Source organism: Ruditapes philippinarum, unplaced genomic scaffold (assembly GCF_026571515.1).
Source record: "Ruditapes philippinarum isolate M1 unplaced genomic scaffold, ASM2657151v2 ctg6249_1_1_1_1, whole genome shotgun sequence".
Lineage (NCBI taxonomy): Eukaryota > Metazoa > Mollusca > Bivalvia > Venerida > Veneridae > Ruditapes > Ruditapes philippinarum.
Genome location: NW_026861927.1, coordinates 19,132 through 39,782, shown reverse-complemented (window position 1 = coordinate 39,782; position 20,651 = coordinate 19,132). Strand labels below are relative to the sequence as shown.

Below are 20,651 nucleotides of genomic sequence, written 5' to 3'. Positions count from 1 at the left end.
GTTTATTGCATGTCACCTTGTTTATTCAATTAACATGTTGATTGGTTGTTTATTCAACAGATATCTCATAATTGATTAGATAATTGGATTAAAAAGGTATTATTGTATGAAAATTAAATAAAATATATATAAATAATATTGTATGTAAAATAAATAGATAAATAATATTGTATGAAAAATAGATAAATAAAATGAATATAAATGAATAAGAATGAATGAAATATACATAAATTATTTATCTACTTATTGTAATAAATAAAAAAGAACAATTTGTATTTACCTTACTTACAAAATGTTGTTAACAATTCAAATTAAGTAAACTTACCAGTATCTCATGCTATATGTTGCCAGTTCCATTTGTATTCATGAGATGTTTTGCTTTCAATTCATTAAACAAGATAATGTCAATTGAAGACACAAAGGAAGTGTGAAAGAGATTATATACTAACTATATATCAAAGTAAAATTCACACAAGGGTTCACAAACTTCAATACAAAGAATATTCAGTTAGTTATATCACTTTCCTTTTAAATGAAATGAGTTTAAAATATATAAAAATAAAATAAAAAGAATTAACTTACTAATAACTTTGTGATATGAGCCTTTTTGTAGGACAAAAACAGCAATATACATGTACATTGTATATCCATTGTCTTTGGTCAATAACATGATAAAATAATAATAAAATTTGTTAAAACATTTAACATACTCAATCACTATTGAATATATTTAACATTTTCAACATAAATAATTGTTTAACACAAAATAAAAAAATGGGGGGTGAAGTGTCTCGATCAAATTTCTTAAAATGAGGGGTGAAGTGTCTGCAAAAAAGGGCCTAGGGTGAAGTGTCTGGGGGGTGAAGTGTCTGTAAACCGTCTATGGAGTTTAACACTGGCAAATGTGAAGTTCTCAGAATAACAAGAAAAAGAAACCCTGTAAATTTGTCACTATAAGTCAAGACCTTTCATGGACCAAACATATAAACAATATTACATCTAAAGCAAATAACTCCCTTAGATTCATTAGAAGAAATGTTAATACCCCAAATAAAAAGATAAAGGAAACTGCATATAAGACCTATGTTATTACACCTCAGGTTGAATATTGTTCCATAGTTTTGCATCCTTGGCAGAAATACTTAATTTTTAAGATAGAGCAAGTCAAAATATTAGCTGCTAGATATATTTTTTATTGATTATGACCATACAAGTAGTGTCTCAAAAATGATCTCTGTCCTTAATTGGCAAACCCTCGAGCTGCGTCGAAAAATTAGCGCTGTAACCTACTTGTATAAATTCCAAAAACAACATTGTCTTTGATGACCACCAACACCTTACTCAAACAAGAAATCTGAACTACCTGATACCTTACTCGAGGACACATTACCATCAAAATTCTTTTTTCCCATGAGCATACGTCTTTGGAATAGCTTTCCGCTAACCGTTCAGTCCAGCCTCAGTTTTAAATAACATCTTTATAGAGAGGTTTGGCCCATTCTGCAAATTCTAATTTGCACACTATGCCTTTTAAATTAATAATCTTGTACAACTTTTATTCTTTTATAAAATTAAATTTGCATATATTTTATTAACAGTTCCCTAAAAACGCGCCAGCTAATCATAATCAGAATTAATTGTTTAGCAGTATCATGTAGATGATTTTCAAAATGTCACCATTTTATTTTTGTAAGCCTCGTGTGTTTATAACATTTATAGTAAAAATTCCTTATATGTGCATGCTTGTAAACATGTATTGAGAGAAATAGAAATTACGTTATTTTAAATGCATGTAAGACAGACACACAAAATAATTCATAATCATTTTTAAATATTTTCTGTATTTAAAATTTCTAGTCGTCAGAAATTGTGCAAACGATCATAGATCAATCTAGAATTTTCACTGCCCTATCTCCTCCATTTATTTTCTTTTATGAAATCACATGCCAAATCATTCAAACGACTTGTGTGACTGTATGACGAAGGGAAATATATTTCTCTCAGAAACAGCGTCAGTAATACTGACTAGAACAAGGAGGCGTGAGAGATGTTGCACTTTTATATTATTTCTAATGCATGGACGAGTCGCTTTTTTTTTATTAAATGTTGACTTTTTCTGTATTCCGAAATATCTCCCCTTTTCCAGATTTTTTTATATTATTTTGTATTAAGTCTTTGCCAGATAATTCTGATAGAGACCTCAACGAAAATCTTTAGCATGTTACTAGTAGCAAACTGTCTCCATAATTAATGAGAATATTCACTCTGCTGACACTGAACACAAAATAAAAAACGCATTAGGTCCTGACTAAGTCAGTAAGGTGATATTTGAGGTACTACTTTTTGTATTTTCTGATCGCAGATCAGGAAATACATTGCTGACATTCAATATCTGGCACAGAATTTCACGACAAACCTAAGAACAAGTAGTTCTCAAAACAGCTTAAAACTAGCGATGTAAAAGAAATATTTTATTTTGTTACAAGTATCCAACAAATTACAACGCATTCAAAGTTTAAAAGTAGCGTTGGCTTATAGAATTGTCAATAAATGCACAATCACTAATTACGCAGATGAATATCATTTTAATCAATTTAGCGATGTCTATTACCCACGAGGGAGGAAGTGTTACACGAGGGATGGAGTTCTCATGATAACTTGTCAAGGAGTTCTTGTGATAACTGTCACGGAGTTCGTTGGAAAACTATTGTTTATACTGTAAAAACACTCGTCAAAAATGGTAATTTTCATCTTTAAAAAGTGAGTTTTAGGTGCTAAATTAAACTTTAATGATTAAGTTTGCCTTACATATTGTATTATGTGTCAAAAACTAATTCATAGTCCATTTTTCATCGTAGTTTTGAGTAAAATTTCCAAATTATTTGCCAATTCGAGAAAGTATTGACCTGTTAATTTCAAGTCTTCATCCTTGCCTAATTATAATGCAAAAATGCAAAAGATAAAGCCCCGGCTAACAAATTTATACCCGACTTTTCAAATGTGTTTGAGTTCTTGTGATAACTCAAAATGGACTGTTTTGGCGAGATTTTCATCAGTGTTAAACAACAGGTTGATCGTGAACAAAATACCTCGAAATTAATAAGTATTACCAACCCGAAATGGAAATTCCAAATTTAGAATTATTTGATTTAATTCAGGCTTTCTTCGTATAACTTCCCCGTGGTGCACGGGTAACGTGCTCGGTTATGGTGTGAGAGGTCAAGTCCCAGTCGAGGCAACTATTTTTTTTAAGTGTTTTTTCTTTAGGAAGTAGCCACGATATGCAAGGATAAAGTGTGGCTGTCATAAAAAATGAACATAAATGATTTTTTTATGCAACTCTAGTCATGCAAAATTCCGTATGTATCAAACTGTTATAGTAAATAATCTAGACGCAGTCGCTGCATCTCGGTGCCATGTAAGATGAATTATAGTATATAAAAATAAACTTATACAGGAAAATAAATAATGTATACAGTACGATTTAGATTGCAAAGGTCAGAAAATACAACAGAGCTTAAAGCCCATTGATTCATTCCATTTACTAGTTTTCAATTCCCTACATTTAACAAGAATAGATGCCAATGTTTGTGTTGTTCTCAAAAAGGATTATCTTTCTCTACCTAATACTTATCGCCCGGGGTCTTTGTTGTGATGAGTCGAGAATATTTTAAGTGCTTATATTGTTGTAATTGAGGTGGTATACCACACTTAAGTGAAATTATATATATGTATATAATTATGCTTATTATATTTTGAAACATCGAAGAATATGAAAAATATGTACTGCAAATATTTGTACATATTATATGTAATCATTAAAATATATGCATTCATTTCTTATTGAAAAATTTGACTTAGACTTTATAGAAAATAATTTGTTTATTACCTCCCTTTATTTACATGAAATGTTATATTTGTTAATATCTTTATAAACTTATTTTTGAAACTAAAATAATTGATAAATCTTAATTTCAGCATCATATTTATGATATAAAACCATAAAAAATTGTATTACATGATCTTTAAGTATTGGTTGACAGCTTTCATTCTCCTGGACAATTGGGTTGTCAGACGGAGTTGTAAATCAGTCAACGTATTTGTACAACACTGAAAATGAATAGATATATGAGCCGCGTCACGACAAAACCAGCATAGTGGGTTTGCGACCAGCATGGATCCAGACCAGCCTGCGCATCCGCGCAGTCTGATCAGGATCCATGCTGTTCGCTATCAGTTTCTCTATTTGTTAAAGGGTTTGTAAGCGAACAGCATGGATCCTGATCAGACTGCGCGAATGCGCAGGCTGGTCTGGATCCATGCTGGTCGCAAACGCATTACGTTGGTTTTCTCGTGACGCGGCTCACATGTACTTCATTAATTGAGGATAAAGCCTATCTTCCTCAAGGCCTATGAACAAACATTTACATATGCATTTATATAAACAATTACTGAAAGGCTGTGGAGACTGACTAGAAGTTAGAGCTGTACTCTTTGCCCAACAAGTGACTTATCTTGCGCTCAGTTGGACATAAAGACGTACACGTGTACAGGCACTCAAAAAGATGGATATATAGTCAAATCTCATCTTTGAGTCAAATGTAAAAGAAACCCACAAAAATCATGAAACAAAAGTTAAGCGAGAAAGACTTTTGTCGGAACTCCAGCGCGATTGGTCAACATTTTTTTTTAAATAACCGAAAATTATACCTTAACGATGTATTGTATAACTTTAAAACTTGTAAGTTATAACATAAAATATAACAATAACATTGAGTAGACAATTTAGTACTTTGGAGTTTCGGAAAAAAGAGTGAAAAATAAATGCAAAGCTACATTACCATGAGAAGGCGTTATTAATTGTGAGAATTAGGACATCTTGGCGCTCCATTTGTTGAAATTTCTAATCGTTCGTCATACATTGAAAAGAAAGACTACCCCGACTAAATCAATTCTAAGGACTTTCTTCGTTGGATCAGGTCAGTTTGATAGGGCAGTTGGAACGCAATATGTTTCAAACATTGTGTCAATTTTAATGAGCAATGGTATACATAATGCACCCTTTAGAGATTTATCAAGATTATTCATTAACACTTTCTAGCTCTTGTCCGCTGTCAAAAAGTCATGCAAAGCTACACAGTTCAACATTCTAGCCATCCCCTCACATTGACGCTATACTACTTCACTTACCAGCTGAATGAATTACTGCGGATAGTTTATGTTTTGGCTTAACGAGGCAAGAACAACTTTAATTAAAACAGTAATTTTGGGAAATGTTAAATTTTATATTTACAATTTTCAATACGTTTTTCAACAACTTGTGATTTGAATTTATTTGATGGTGCCTAATGGTGCATTGATTTTGATCGGTATTCTTGGGCCCATGTAAGAGAAAACAACGATATAAAAGGGTAATTTTGTCGCCCCCCTCCCAAAAAGAAAGAAGAAGAAAAAGACGCACAAAAGACAACAATATATATAAACATCGACTCTCGTGATGCATGTTTAAAGTGTAACTGTCGTCGTCGTTTTTCAACTGTTGTCTTGTTTCCCAATTGTTACACGTATGGTGTGATTTACTAGTAAAAACCACTTCCGTTTTACATTTGATGATTATTTCAATTTACACGTCACAATCACAATCTTTACATGTCTTGATACTGACTATTTTACAAGCCTTTGTTTCACTCACACACGCTCTCGTCAGGGATTTCACTATCATTCCTTTTATGCTGGATAGAAAAGTTATCCAGAATTCTTTAAGTTACATGTATTTAAACGTATTTTTCTATACTTTAGCTTCTTTCACTAGCCATCTAATAGATTATACATGTATATATTAGAGAGCTTTACATTTAAAATGTTTTGTTTTGTTGTTAAGTTGTACTGACGTTGTGTGTTGATGTTGAACAAACTGCTTAATTCGTTACAAAATGGTGGTGCTCACTTCATCAAGCGGAAAACATTGAAATATTTGATATTGAAATATTTAATATTTCAAATCCTTTTTCTTTCTTTGTGACCTTAGAGTTCTCTTATTTTCAGACATAAAAATACTGTTATAATACAATAAATGTACCGATTTCATTCTCCATCCCATGTAAAGCTTCCATATAAAATAAGGTTTTAACTTACATGACATAATATATTACAAGAGGAACTCCGCGACATATTTACCATAAACTCTGTAACAGTATTTAGAAGAAAGGTAACAGGTAACGTTATCAAAAGAATAACAGTTCCTGCTCCAATTAATAGGTTTACAGAATTTGATTGATAACTGCTTTACTATAGTGTAAATGTTCCAGTAAATTTTGTCATAGAGTTCTCTTAGAGGCTTTGCTATATTCATATTAAAACTATAGAGACAGTCATTTTTAGTAAGCATTATTATTTCATTATTTATTACATGTTGCAGATCACAATACATGGTAAATCATTATGTTTTCACATTTCAAAAACATATTGTATGCTGTGTATGCTATCATATAAACATTTAATATTAACAACAAAGCAATTTAACAATTCTGAAGTAAAGAATAAAAAAAAAACACACACAAAACAGAACACAGTTCGCAACTACTAACAGTTCTGTGAAAGGTGAATATAATTAAACATGATATGTTTAAAGTTATATAATTGATAATGATCAGATCACAATATTAATGGCAACAAATAAATCCATGGACGATGATGACATGACATCTATATACAGTATACTTTCAGATCAACTATTTAAAGTGTTATGATTAATACATTTTTGAATTACACGATTTCCGTAGAATAACTAAAATGTACATTGAGTATGAAGAAAATAATGTTTGACACCGTAACCATTAAGGCTCCGTGGTATGCTCGCATTAGCATTATCTAGGAAAGCTTTATGTAAGTCATAATGAAGACAGAAGAAACTGGAACGTTTACACGTGCTTCCAAACTGTAACACTAGCGTTTCCGGTTCCGGTTTTGTCCTCGTACTGTAAATGTTTAGATATCACACATGACAGTCTGAAAAAACAAACCAATCAGCAATTTAAATAATTACTTCTGTTACAGAAAATAATAATAGTCAAAATGATTACAATCAGTAAAAGGTCTCCACTTCCGGTAAATTTATTTGAGATTTATGTTAAATATGGACAATCATATTGGTATAAATCTACCCGTTTTTATTAAAAGTAAAATGTACACCTCTACACTCACCCTTTGTCAGCTAGAGTAGGCTCAAGCCTTTCTCTGTCCCATTGTCCTGAAGGTGAACCTATGACCACCAACCCATTGTTTCTTGTAATTTCTGACAACCTCAGAAGCCAAGCTGAAATGAAAGTACACGTAAGATTAAAGCATACTGTAAAATAGTTACAACAATGACGAGGAAGGGAAGTTATAAACTGTTTCTTTTTTTTTACTTTAAGAGTGTAATATCAAAACAAAATCGTTTGTATATCTCGACTGCCGGATAATTTATTCATAAGTGGATTCTCCTTAATCAATCACAGAAAAAGTGTATAACATTATAATATATATGCCCACCTTTTGGTTGTTGTGTTCTTTCTAAGAAAGTTACAACAGTCATGTCAAATGATTTAATTCCAACTTCATTCGGAATCCATGTGAACTGAAATAAAATAAAACGTTTATGTTACTGCCCTACGTCAATTTAAAAGACATTCATTTCTCAGCAAATTTATAGCTTTACAAAAAGTAGTAATACGTGCATGGGACAGGTATTAATTTAGAAAGTTTATTACAGACAGGCACCATCAAAAAGTGTCTACTTGTTCTATGAGTGGCTTGGTTTCCTTACACTTTGCCATCTCAAATCTCTAAAAATCCATTGATTAAATTTATTGTATTAAATACATGCCAAGACGACCGTTGCCAATCAAGAGCAAACGCATGTCCCTCCCTCTCCCCATCACAGGCACGAGTATCAGATCTGGGAATAAAATATGGCCAGATTGATAAAAAAAACCTGTGTGTCCAACTTAAATGTGTCAATAACACAAAATGAGCCCCCTTAAAAATATACTTCTAGTTAATTAATAGTATAATGGGTTCATATTTCACATTTTTGACGGAGGGGGGGGGGGGGGGGGCACATTTAAGATTTTATCAATCTGGTCATATTGTTTCTTCCCAGGTTGATACTCGTGCCTGTGCTCTACACACCTTAAAGTCGGAATACTCAAATACCCTGCCTGAACAACTTATTTAAAACTTGTGATCAAATTCTTTGGAAAATATTTAAATTGTTGCATACTAGTTTCAAAATACATTTATAAGATTCATTTGAGTTACCTGTTTAAACATAACATTATCAGGTTTAGAATGACTGTCAAGGGAAGCAACTACTAAACGACCCTCGTCAGTTGTCATGCTCACTTCCTTCCCTTGTTGTATATCCATAGCTGTGTCCAAAAATCTGGCAACAACGTCTGTAGCCAGAACCTTAAATAGAGAGACAAGATATTTGTACATCTGCAAGTATCTGTTGTCTCATTTAACTTTTATTTTCTATGTATTGTTGTAGTGACTTTTAAAACAATTTCAAACGAATTGGCTGATACTAGTAAATAGTTCAAAATTTTGATGTTTCTCCTTCAACAATAGATTATTATACAAATAAAATCAATATAGAGCATAATGAAGCTAGAACTAAACGGACGTTAGTGTAATATACCTGATGAACATATATAATAAACAGAAGTCTATCTAGTAGATAAAGCGTTGATAGACTTCGACCTTTTTTATAAGACATAAACAAATTTGAAATTCTTATCATAGGCCCAAACCTCATCAAATGTATCAGTAAGAAGTAGAGGTCCTCGGCCCGATCCAGCACCTATCCACAACGCTGAGTTCTTATCAAGGCGATTATTTTCTGCAAGTTCTTTACAAAGCGCCGCCATGACAACAGGAAACGATTTTCGGAATCCAAATTCCTGCTCGAGGATCCCTTTTAATTGGTTGGCCGATTCAAAATGATAATGTATGTTTGTCGACGGTACTATAATTGGTTTGATTTTGTCTTTGTCCAGATCCAAGTTACTCTCTGTAAACAAACATCACTGATTAATACTGACTCATACTAATTCTGTGTACATTTGCTAAGCAAGAAAGAAGACACACGTGAAATCATAATACGTAGATATTTTTATTTGTTTGGGTCGTCAGACCAAACAAATAATGGTAGCGAAATGTCAGACCCTGATATTCTTATTTGCAAATGCCGAAAGTAGTCCAAAATCTCGAAGCGGTTACTTCCCTTCATATGTACATTTACACCGAAAACTTAAGGGGAGATCACTGCGTAAAGATTGTTAAATGACAGGCGCATTAATTTTCGTAACAAAAAATAGTTCCCGATTGGTCGAAGATTTCTAATATTGTGTTATTCTTATAGATATACATGCTTATATTCAGCTCCATGATTATTCACTTCAGTGTTAAACAACAGGTTTACCGTGAACAAAATATATCGAAATTAATAAGGGTTACAAACTCTAATTAAGAACAATATGGTATTCTTCAGGCTGTTATCTTAAAACACCCCGTGGTCGAGGGGTTTACACGCTCGCTTTAAAAGCAAGGTCCGGAATTCAAATCCCAGTTCAGGCAACTCATTAGCAATTCAGGCAATTAGTCTTTTAGCCAATTTAATATAGTTAAATCACTTTACAAACAAATTGGTTAATAATCTCACAACCTTCACCTTTCTGACATTCTGAGACCCAAACATATTCAGCGCCTTCTGTTCTTTGATTTATAATCTATAACAGACATTGTTTTAATGACATTAATTCTGTCGGCATCATTTGCCTCATTAAGAAAGTTTAAAGTTATAAAAGTATGTACCACCAAAGAAAAAAAAACATTCAAGCTGAGTTAAGCAGAAGAACAATACCTTCAACACCACTGCCTAGTATATAGACTTCTGTATCAACTACTCTGGTGGGTAACTCTATCTTATCAGCTTTATGAACTGTCCGAGCCAGGCGGAATCCGGCGTGTTGTAGAAAATGTCGACGGAAAGCATAGCGAGCAAATCTTGATGCTTCGTCTCCCGTGCTTATCCAAGAGCCACCCTGAAAATACATTGTTTACTCGAATGTAAAATTGTGTAAAAACATATGAGTAAACTTGGAATTATGATTAACTTTTTAAAGTAAACGCCGAGATAGGGATAGTCACACATACGCATAAATGTATGCAAGATATTATCAATAAGTATACTAGGTCTTCAATTTAGAAATATAAAACCAATGGTTTCATTTTGCCAGCAGATACTATTAACTATAATATAACTGGGTGCGATGCATACGTTGCAATATTGTAATAAGCCTAAACATTACATTGATTGCATACAAATGTAACATGGATCACTATAAAATTTGGGAATCATACCAGGATGACATTGTGTTTTCCGTCATAGCATGGTGACGAAAAGTCGTCATATAGCCAGTGTGTATCGTGACACAGACCGTTAAACTGATCCTCTGTCCACTGCCATACATTACCAAAAACATCGTAAAATCCACAATCGTTAGGTTTGTACATGTTCACCGGCTGCAGCGAGAAAATTAAAGAAATTGCATGTCTGAACAGACAAAATTATTGTGTGAGTAAATAAAATAAGTACATTTTTAACTATCTAAAGAAATAAAACTTCTGAAGTTATATATGGATCATATTATGCTAATAAAACCGATGTGAACTGAGTTACAAAAAAAATCAAAGAAATTGCATCATTTTTTATGAACATATAAAAAAATTGTGTGAGTCAATAAAATAAGTACATATTTAACTACAAATGTATACAAAAAAAGTAAAATGTTATCTTTAAATTTTAAAGTTCTATATATGGTTCATATAATGCTAATAAAACCGATGTGAAATGAAATAACGCGTGACGACAGGCAGCATGGATATACTTGAAAACCCATAAACAACTTACAGATGATGATCCATAGGCCATGTTGTGATTACAGATTCGGTCTTTAGAAAATATTAAATCACTCGATGTTCCTGTCTCAGGTCCATCCTGAAAAATTAAAATCGTGATACACCATTTAACATAACATGCATTTGTATAATTACAACAACTTTCAATTTAACAATTATGTTGTATAAAATAAGGTTAAGTATAAATATTTGTATTCTTGCACTAATCAAATTGACACAAAAGCTTTCACTTAGACCAAAGACGTTAAAAATAATAAGAAACTTAATTGACCGTATTTAAAAATATTTAACTATAACTGTGAATTCCATAAATAATGTGTCTTAATATACAAGTTTAATTATAATGGAGAAATCATCACCTGGTGTCCTCTAATGGCATTATGTTCAGCTTCAGACAGGAGCCTGAACTCCGAACCTTTCCATTGACAGAACGCCTTAGCCTCGTGATAGTTTACATCTACCGGCCATGATAGTGGCATGTCAATGTTGTCAAACATAGCGCGGTATCTGAACACAAACAAATAATACAAAATAATTACATGCTGTATTTAATATGTATAATGGATTGAACGAGAAAAAAATAGTTCGATTATTATCTTATTAACTTGTGTTGTTATTTTTAGTAAATTAGCATTTCTGATCAAAGAAAATAAATCAATATAATCTTAATCAGTATCTATTTTAATACATGTGTCTTAGCCTTGTCAGATATAATACTGAAAAAATATAGATAGAATATAATATAGACAGATATATTGTGTTGTTCATGACGTTTCTATGGAAATGTAGTTGTCAATGCCAATTACATACTTGTATGATGTTTGGTTTCCATTTTCTGTCTGCATGTTATTGTCAGGGACTCTGCAATGACTGTACGTCGCCAGATCTGCCCCGCAACCACTCTTACAGCCTAAATACAATAAAGCGCCTTAATTAAGATTTGAGTCGCGCCACGACAAAACCAACATAATGGGTTTGCGATCTGTTCGCTATCAGTTTCTCTACTTGTAAAAGGGTTGGTAAGCGAACATTATGGATCCTGATCAGACTGCACGGATGCGTAGGTTGGTCTTGATCCATGCTGGTCGCAAACCCATTATGTTGGTTTTGTCGTGACACGGCTCATATCTACTTGCTTTACATTGAGGTCAGGGACATAGAAAGATACCATGATTCTCTCGGGATCAACGTTTAAGGAACATTTTAAAAATTCGATATTATTTAAAAGAACGAACAGAAGTGTAATTTATAGAAAATATCTTTTAAATTCTAGCCCTGATAGTAATCAAATATGTAGGGCCTACCAGTGTTGCAGACCCAGAACATAGGATGTTTGGCTTGTCTAAAGGTTTTCCATTTCCAACCTTCCTCGCTCCAGTAATCTTTTTTATTGTATCCACCATCGTTCACAAACTCAAGGAATTCGCCATTCGTCACGAGATACTCCGAGGCTTCAAATGATGGAACACTATATGCAAAAATTAACAAAATACACAAACTGTTAGAACAGTTATTACATTATAAATGCATTTTGTCCCCGATGTACTGTTATACCAAATTTATTAAAAGAAACAAATATTATATTCAGGGTCACTGTGATGCACCGGCGCAGAAAAAACAAAGGATGTCCTTTCCTCGATGAGGATAGGGTGAGCATTCTAAGAAGTTTAAAGAGATTGGGTCAAATTTTTCTCAAGTTATGCATTGTGGCATATTGGTTAAATTGTTCTCAAGTTATGCATTGGTGCCAAAGTTATTGAGCAGAAGCCTTTTTCACATTTAAGGATAATATAGGTATTCTTCCATAAGAATTTAGCCCTTAAAGGCTTAGGTCTATAGTTCTCTAATAAATGAGCAGAAACGGTTTTTATGGTCAATATAACCGTCACTTGACCTTTACGCATCGGCCCTCAAAACAATAGGGATATTCTACTCAACAATGGTTATTATCCTATGTATCCTACGTAGTTTGAAAGCTATGGGTAAAATATTAGTACTAATGGTTATTAGAAAACTTCTTTCACATTTAAGGTCACCTTGACATTGGCTAATAAGTATAGGCGATAAAATGAAAGCTTGCCACGGTAAACCGAAATGAAACAAATTTTGTGTACTACTAGATTTTATTGTAAACAAAAATAAACAAGTACTTCTGTCTACCCAATATTTTGTAATGGCAACCCAAAATTGAAAATTGAACAATTAAAGTAATAATAAATTTCAAAAAATAAATAAACAAAAATGAAATTCAAAGTCAGTGAGACTGTTAATTTGATATTTAGTAAAACAAAAGAAAAGTAAGTAAGTGATATAAGGAACTAAAATGAGCCAGTAGCAAATTTGTACATGAACAATAGCAGAAGAACATTTCTTTTATGTTTGGTAACTGTAGTTATGGTTAAGTTAAAAAGGTTTATATCAAAGTTAGAAAATAAGTATTTGAGTAAAAAGACTTGCCAACATATTATATAGTGACGGTATTTAGAAATATATTGTTTCCTGGTGACATATTATAAAATACTTACAAACAAGACACTTCACCATACTCGTTATCCCAACCATAAGATGGAAAATCTTTCGGCTTGCCAAACTGTACATTGTTTCCTTCTATACGTAACATTCTATTCTCTTTTGGTGTATTTGCTGAAATTGCACAAACTACATTATAGAAACTCCAAGAAAGAAACTATTGGTCTATTCAGTCATAAATGTTCTTATCAATTTGGCAGACAATTAAATCTACTCGGTGTTTTTCCCGCCGATATATCGAAATTATTTTGAAGCTAGGGGCAACGAAAATGCAAAATATATACAAGTAATATCCATTTCTATACAATTATAAAAGGTCACTGGTGAGTATACTAACAAACTTGTTTGGGTGCATATGTCCAGCCGTCCGGTTTGGTTACCATGTCAACTGGTAGCTGACGTATGAGAACGGATGAAGTTTCCACGTGAATTCTTTCGTGTTCCATGCCCATCAAGACAGCCCACTTGAAAAAAGTATTGTATCATGATAAAAGTATTAACGAAAGAAATTAAAAAAAAGAAAAAAAAAAAAAGAAAGAAATTAGCATTTATTAACAACGATACTGTACCAAAATGAAAATTCTTATCCTAGAAAGCTATCTTAAAAATCTAGATACAGGAGTTTTGCTTTGTGATTTTATAAAAAGTTTACGCATAACTCTTAAAATCTAGTGTATTCCAACTACAAATTACCCATTTGCTTTCCATCGTGATTGGGAGCTCTAAGGGTGTTGTGTCAATGATATCAAGGATGATTTGTCGCACTTGTTGTCTGTACAACACCGTCTCCTCAACACTAGGCCACTGGTACGAACCTCCCATGCGGAAATTCTCCTACAAATTGGTTAATAATAACGTAGAATTTGTTGAAAAGTCTTAGAATAAGAGGGTACTTAAAGTTTTACAATATCAGCATTTTTAAACTATATAGGATGGTCCTCGTGGACCCCCAACTACATTTTTCTAGGGAGATGGAACTTATTATAAAAAGTACCGGCGTATGTTAAAGAACACATGGTTCTCAATAAGTTAATTATATATGACAATACTATAACTTTTATGAAATAAAACGAATTTATTTCTTATTTGCAGGTTTTTGTGTACCTTTGTGAAGATATCAATTATTTTCCAAGTGAATATGTTGAACACCGTGTCTTACCGTGTCATCCCATGACATTTCATCAACACCCGTCTCAAATATCTTCTCAAACTCAAAATTGACTCGCTCCTAAAATAAATTAAGACCATTAACACTATCTTCAAATATACCAATAATTGTTGTTGAGTTATAATCTAACATCTATATATTCTTGTGTAGAGATAAAAACTAATAAAACTGTAAAGTTTCTTTTCACAAAAGTCGTGTTTAAATAAGAAGTCGTGCTTCAACCGTTAAAGAAGACCAATTTAGTGCCTCAAGGAAGACAACTTTAGTGCCTCTGCGCTTTACTTAAATAAACAACGGGCATTTCGGACACCAGCGCGAAGTAGAATCACCAATCTCAGGTGAGCTTAGAGAGCTTGCATGTATATGAAAAACAAGCCGCAGTAAACGAGGGACATATTGAATGAAATAATGAGGGATATGTTGGATGAAATAAGATAAACAAACCTTAATGAGACCAGCCAGTATGAGCTTGTTAACATAGACCACGGCGGTGTGAGCATAGTAGAATATCAGAGGTAGTCGCAGGCGATCAGGACACTTGTAAAACACAGACTCGTCTGTAAAAGGACATTACTACTTTCATTAAAATTCTTCATAGTGAAAATAGAAATGACGCTATATAAGCGAGATTGGAGACGGTATTAAGAAAGCTTTTTATTCACCATAAGACAACTAACTGAATTCATATATAGAACTTGGTTACTCCAATACATGTAATTATATACAATGCTGTAACAATAGTGATATTGAAGACGAGTTCCATTTCTCTTGCTATGTCTATATTGCAAAGAAATTATAACAAGATTTTATAAAAAATACTTCTATAAAAGATTTTCCGTGTAAAAATTTATTGAACTCGTAAATAATATACAACTTGACTTCGCAAATACATAAAGGAAACATTCAGTCACAAAAAAGGTTGTTTAATCCATCAATTAATTGTTGCAGTCTTAAAAAGAATACAAGCGTAGATTTAATCTGGCAGATTTTTGTATAACTATTTCACTGTGTTTATTCTCAACAACGTGATGTCTTCTTGACTGCTTTGAAGTAACAAAATGATGACGTAACAGTTATATTGTATTTGAAGTATTTATATAGAACTGCTGTATTGACATATTGTATTGAAATGTATTGTATTGCATTAAGAAATGTATTTAACTATTGTGTGTGATAAGTCAAAGTCAAGTTATGTTATGTTCTTTATTATATAATTTTATATAAGTTTACCTACCATTTAGAGCTGTGAAAATACTTTCATTCAGATCATAGCTGTTAATGAAGTACTCTTTCAATTGTCTGAAACGAAAAAAAACAGCATAAAAAACGTAATCTACAGTTCACGTCCTAACTTCCAACAACAACTTAAAGAGAAACTATCCAAATTCATTTACTTTGGTAAACTGCGTATAGGGAAATTCACTTTTAAGATATATAACAAAGTTATTCGTTTCCAATCAGACGTGCCAATATGGAAGTAAAATGATAATAAATAACAGAAAATTGCACAGATAAACATTATAATAGTGAACTAGATATAGCAATGTCGATCAGCATTGGATGTTATATAATTATATGTATGAGAGAACATATGTATATGAACTCGGGTGAACTCACCTACAAATATGTGGTTACTCAAAGCGAGAGTACTCGAGTACTCAAGTAATATAAAATATCGGTAACTGTTGAATGAACATGTTGCGAATGTTTATATAAGTGAGATGTCGGGCGTCTGAACATCGTACTAATAAAGAGAGACTGTTCAAGTAAACACATAACAACACAGGCTTAGTACAGTAGTACTTAGATGTCGCGGCATTATGCCCCCCCCCCCCACCCCCGACCCCGCCACCTAGAAGTTTGACCCGCGAAGAACATCGTTTTATCAGAGCAACCAGCTCATCTCTGACGTGTATTAATTGTCTTTAATACACCTGTTGGTTTTGATTTGCAAAGTAAGTATATATTTTTAAACGTTATAAAGTTCTAGCGATATGTCTAAGAATATTCCCCATTTCAAAATTTAAAAAGATCAATACAAATAATTAAAATAAAAATAATTATCATTTAGAAAGTATCTACATTTATCAACTGTACATGTATTGAAAATCAATAAAGTTAAGAATTATGTTGTTGAAAAGTAAAGTTTTTTTAACATGTTCTTTCTCTGTGTTGCTTTCTTTTATTGCTTGGCACAAGTTGATTTTACATTTGGTATAAAGTTATTTCTTACAGCGTTTGTCTTGTAATTTTCAATAGTTTAATTAATATGTTGTCAAATCAAACAATTCATTTACAAGCAATACTTTATATCATAACGTTGTAAATGAAGGCATTTATGACGTCGAATGTGACGTTACAAATGAGCACTGGTGTTACGTGTACTTCTGAAATGTTGTAAAAATGTTAAAGCAAGCTAAACCTGGGCATTGTCATATTTTATCATTATGTTAAGTCATCATCATAATAATATTATTTTATAAGTTAACTCCATGACTCGACATTGTATGCTTTAAAAACTAACTTGCAAATCACATTTGTAAATAACTGAAGCTGATCTCAAAAGAAAGAAAGAAATCGTATCAGCATGCAGTCAAGCACATCCAAAAGATATGACCATTTATTTTTCTCAATGATGCATATTATGGTCTCATTGTCCTCCCGTGCATCAAAATAGTATCATCACAAAAATCGACTTGCATACATATTCAGTACCATTCAGTGAATTACTGAAGGTCACCTTTTGGTTGATAATAACATTTAAGGACATGAAAGGTCACATGTCCGGGGTCCGTACTCTCAGTGCTGAAAGGGTGGATAGACCGTCATTAAGCCTATAGCATACATACATACATACATACATACATAGACATTTCTTTGTTGTTGTTTTTTTAAATATTTTGTTTTCATATTGAATAAAGTGTAGATCAATTTGTCTATATTTCTACAATTTCATTATTTTTGTTTCGTTTTCCCTAGACGATAGACATTAAATAAACACAGGCATTGACCATGTTCTTCTTGGAGATAGATTAAATAATCTTAAAAAGTAACAACAAACTGATGCTTACGTCCGGGTACACGAGGTAAGATCCGGCGGTATCAGTGACTGGAACGTTAGGTTACCGGTTAAAACTTTCAACAACATGGCTGTCAGGGTAGGTACGTCAGACAACTGACGACGCACTGAAAACAACATTTCAAATATAAATATTATAGGTAATTTTATTACGGTATTGCAAAAGAAAATGCTGAAAGTGTATTATAGTTTGCAAGTAAGACATTGAAGAAACGATAAGACGTATGTTATACAATATAAATATAAATAGTACATCAGCTAAGTACAATTATCAAACTCATGGAGCAACTAATGAACACCGTTTATAAAATGTCTACAAGACTTTCTGTAAACATTTTGTGAAGAGTCGTAAAAGCCTACAAGTAAAATTACATTCTGACAACCGTAGAACATGCTGACGGCGCTGCCAGAGGATAGAGGATGCAAATGTTGTTGTTGTTGTTGTGACGATGATGATGATGACAATGACGATGATGTCCATAAAGATGATGATGAAGAAGATGATGATGATGATAATGATATTTGATATGATACGGTAATGGTGACGTCACGGGGACATTGGTTAATTGCCATACTTTCTGTTTATATGATTTCTCAACGATATATTTATAAGTATGGATAATAGAAACTATAACAATTTATTGCTGACACGGTTATAGTGACCTTACAACAAGGGTCACATACAGGTTACATCTTTGAATACACATGCAGGTTCATGGTTTGTACATTATTCTCTAAAGAAATATCATATCGGCGAGTCAATATTGTATCTAAGTAGTGAAAAGTCGTCATTTAAATTTGAAGTATTATTATAACATTTCAAGTCTGCGATCCTGCTTTAACAATTTTTTATTGGCACAGTCCAAAAATTTAATGCAGGTGTTCAAATCAGATATGTATTTGAAGCAGGTTTCCCCATGTTCTAATTTAAAAAGAAAATCGTCTTAATTAATCGCACCAGGTAATGATAAGCATCTCCTGGCCACGTTAAAGTTGTTACATTCATATATGTTTTACAAAAAGCAGATTCTCATCTTAAAAGAAAATCATCAAGTACATCCAAGAATATGAAAAAATACACATTGCAGCACATAGGCTGTTCAAATGTAACTGCAAACTATTGTTACTGTTTACTTAAACAGATGCAAATAGTTCGAATACCGCATATGAGAAATATGCAGATAACTGTAAAAATAAATAATATAAACTTAACATACCAGGCTTTACAGAGTCTCCCTGTCAATGAATGATCTGCAATCGATACATGCAGGCGATTATATACTTCCTATACAAAATAGACACACCTCCGAGATTTCAACTCGTTGATTGGCTGAGAGTGTCGGAGGTGTGTCTGTATGAACTGGTCACATGTTTTAGTGTTGTATTGATCGAATTTTTCACTAAAAACTTTCCATTGTATAAACTAAGCTGCATGCAGCCGACATCGCGATACATTGTACCAATGTGGCCGTATCGGAAACATTTGCAGATTCTTGATAATGTTAATTATCGGTGGTGGTGGTGGTGGTGATGATGATGATAATGATGATGATGATGATTATGATGGCGTTGGTGGTAGTGATGATGATGATGATGATGATGATGACTATGATGGCGGTGGTGGTAGTGATGATGATGATGTAAAAGATAATGATGTTAAAGAAGACGACTACGATAATCATAATGATTATAATGATAATGATGACGATAATGATGATAATGGAAAAGATAATAATAATAATAATAATAATAATAGTAATAAACGACTACGATAATCATAATGATTATAATGATAATGATGACGATAATGATGATAATGGAAAAGATAATAATAATAATAATAATAATAATAATGATGATGATGATGATGATGTTGTTGTTGATGATGATATTGTTGATGATGATGTTCATGATGATGATGATGATGTCAAAAAACGACGTATGTCATTATTGATGATGACAGACATTTTGACGATGGCGATATCATTAAAATGATGATGATTAGGATGATGATGATGGTGATGATGATGATGATGCTGCTACTTATGATGATGATGATGATGATGTTGATGATGCAGAACAATAGGATGGAAAATGCACGAAAAAATGGCTTAAGAAAAGGTTATCATGCAATTATGCATGTTCAATTCGTTTATTGGGGAATTCATTGATTATTTGCTGTAACCTATCCGGAACAAATTTTAGAACATAGTTTAGAACATATCAGGTTCATTTTAAAGAACAAAACTATCCGCTGAGTGGATAACTTTAAATGTATTTAAAGCTATTAAAACATGTGTGTTCTTATTTATTCGAAGGTTAAGGGGATTTTTTAATCTTTAACATTTTACCAAATTAGCAACAAAAATATCGTATAAATGCAGTTAAAACTTAGACTGAATTCGGTGAGAAAAAAAGTTTAATGTCCTATATTTTCACCTCTGAACATATAACTATGGAAACCTGTTGTATACATCATAATTATGTGTATCGAAAACAGTTTTGCAAATATAATGCTAACATTTGATGTGCAGCTGTGTGCTTGATATGTCCAGAAAAAACATGTTTGTTAGAACATGTCGCTATATTTTTAATTGATGATCGGCACTATAAAATGTCGGCGGACTGGTGATAGGTAGGCTCGGGTTGCCCGAAATAAGAGATTTTAGCGATTCCACGATTTCGTGTCACACTGTTGCAGAATCTCGAACTTGGGACTTGCTTGCAACCCACTGTCCCGATATTGTTGTACAAGAAAAAAAACCGCCTTTGTATTTAATTTCAATTTTGTCACCGGCAACTTTATTTTCGTAATTTATTGTTTGAAATTCATTTTAGTAGTTTGTCAGTGTCCGCATCTCAACTGGTCGCTGTCTACATGTTTCTCAAAACGACATAAGTATTGTTTAG

General features: G+C 32.6%; 1 protein-coding gene across 2 annotated transcripts; it reads right to left on the bottom strand.

Moving 5' to 3' along the window:
- Positions 1 to 6,386: 6,386 nt before the first annotated feature.
- LOC132717387 (uncharacterized) lies at positions 6,387 to 19,052 on the bottom strand. Of its 2 annotated transcripts, XM_060700842.1 has the most exons (19): positions 18,959 to 19,052; positions 17,734 to 17,848; positions 15,897 to 15,961; positions 15,107 to 15,219; positions 14,654 to 14,722; positions 14,188 to 14,328; positions 13,832 to 13,958; positions 13,491 to 13,608; positions 12,270 to 12,433; positions 11,776 to 11,875; positions 11,325 to 11,472; positions 10,958 to 11,044; positions 10,408 to 10,569; positions 9,908 to 10,088; positions 8,796 to 9,055; positions 8,302 to 8,451; positions 7,534 to 7,618; positions 7,204 to 7,315; positions 6,388 to 7,008 (listed from the first exon to the last, which is right to left on the bottom strand). In XM_060700842.1, the coding sequence occupies exons 2-19, from the start codon at positions 17,808 to 17,810 to the stop codon at positions 6,921 to 6,923; spliced, it is 2,247 nt and encodes a 748-aa protein (XP_060556825.1). In that variant the 5' UTR covers positions 17,811 to 17,848; positions 18,959 to 19,052; the 3' UTR covers positions 6,388 to 6,920. The 2 variants fall into 2 exon arrangements, with proteins under 2 accessions (XP_060556826.1, XP_060556825.1); XM_060700843.1 differs by lacking the exons at positions 15,107 to 15,219; positions 15,897 to 15,961; positions 17,734 to 17,848; positions 18,959 to 19,052 and having other exon boundaries at positions 6,387 to 7,008; positions 14,599 to 14,720.
- Positions 19,053 to 20,651: the final 1,599 nt, after the last annotated feature.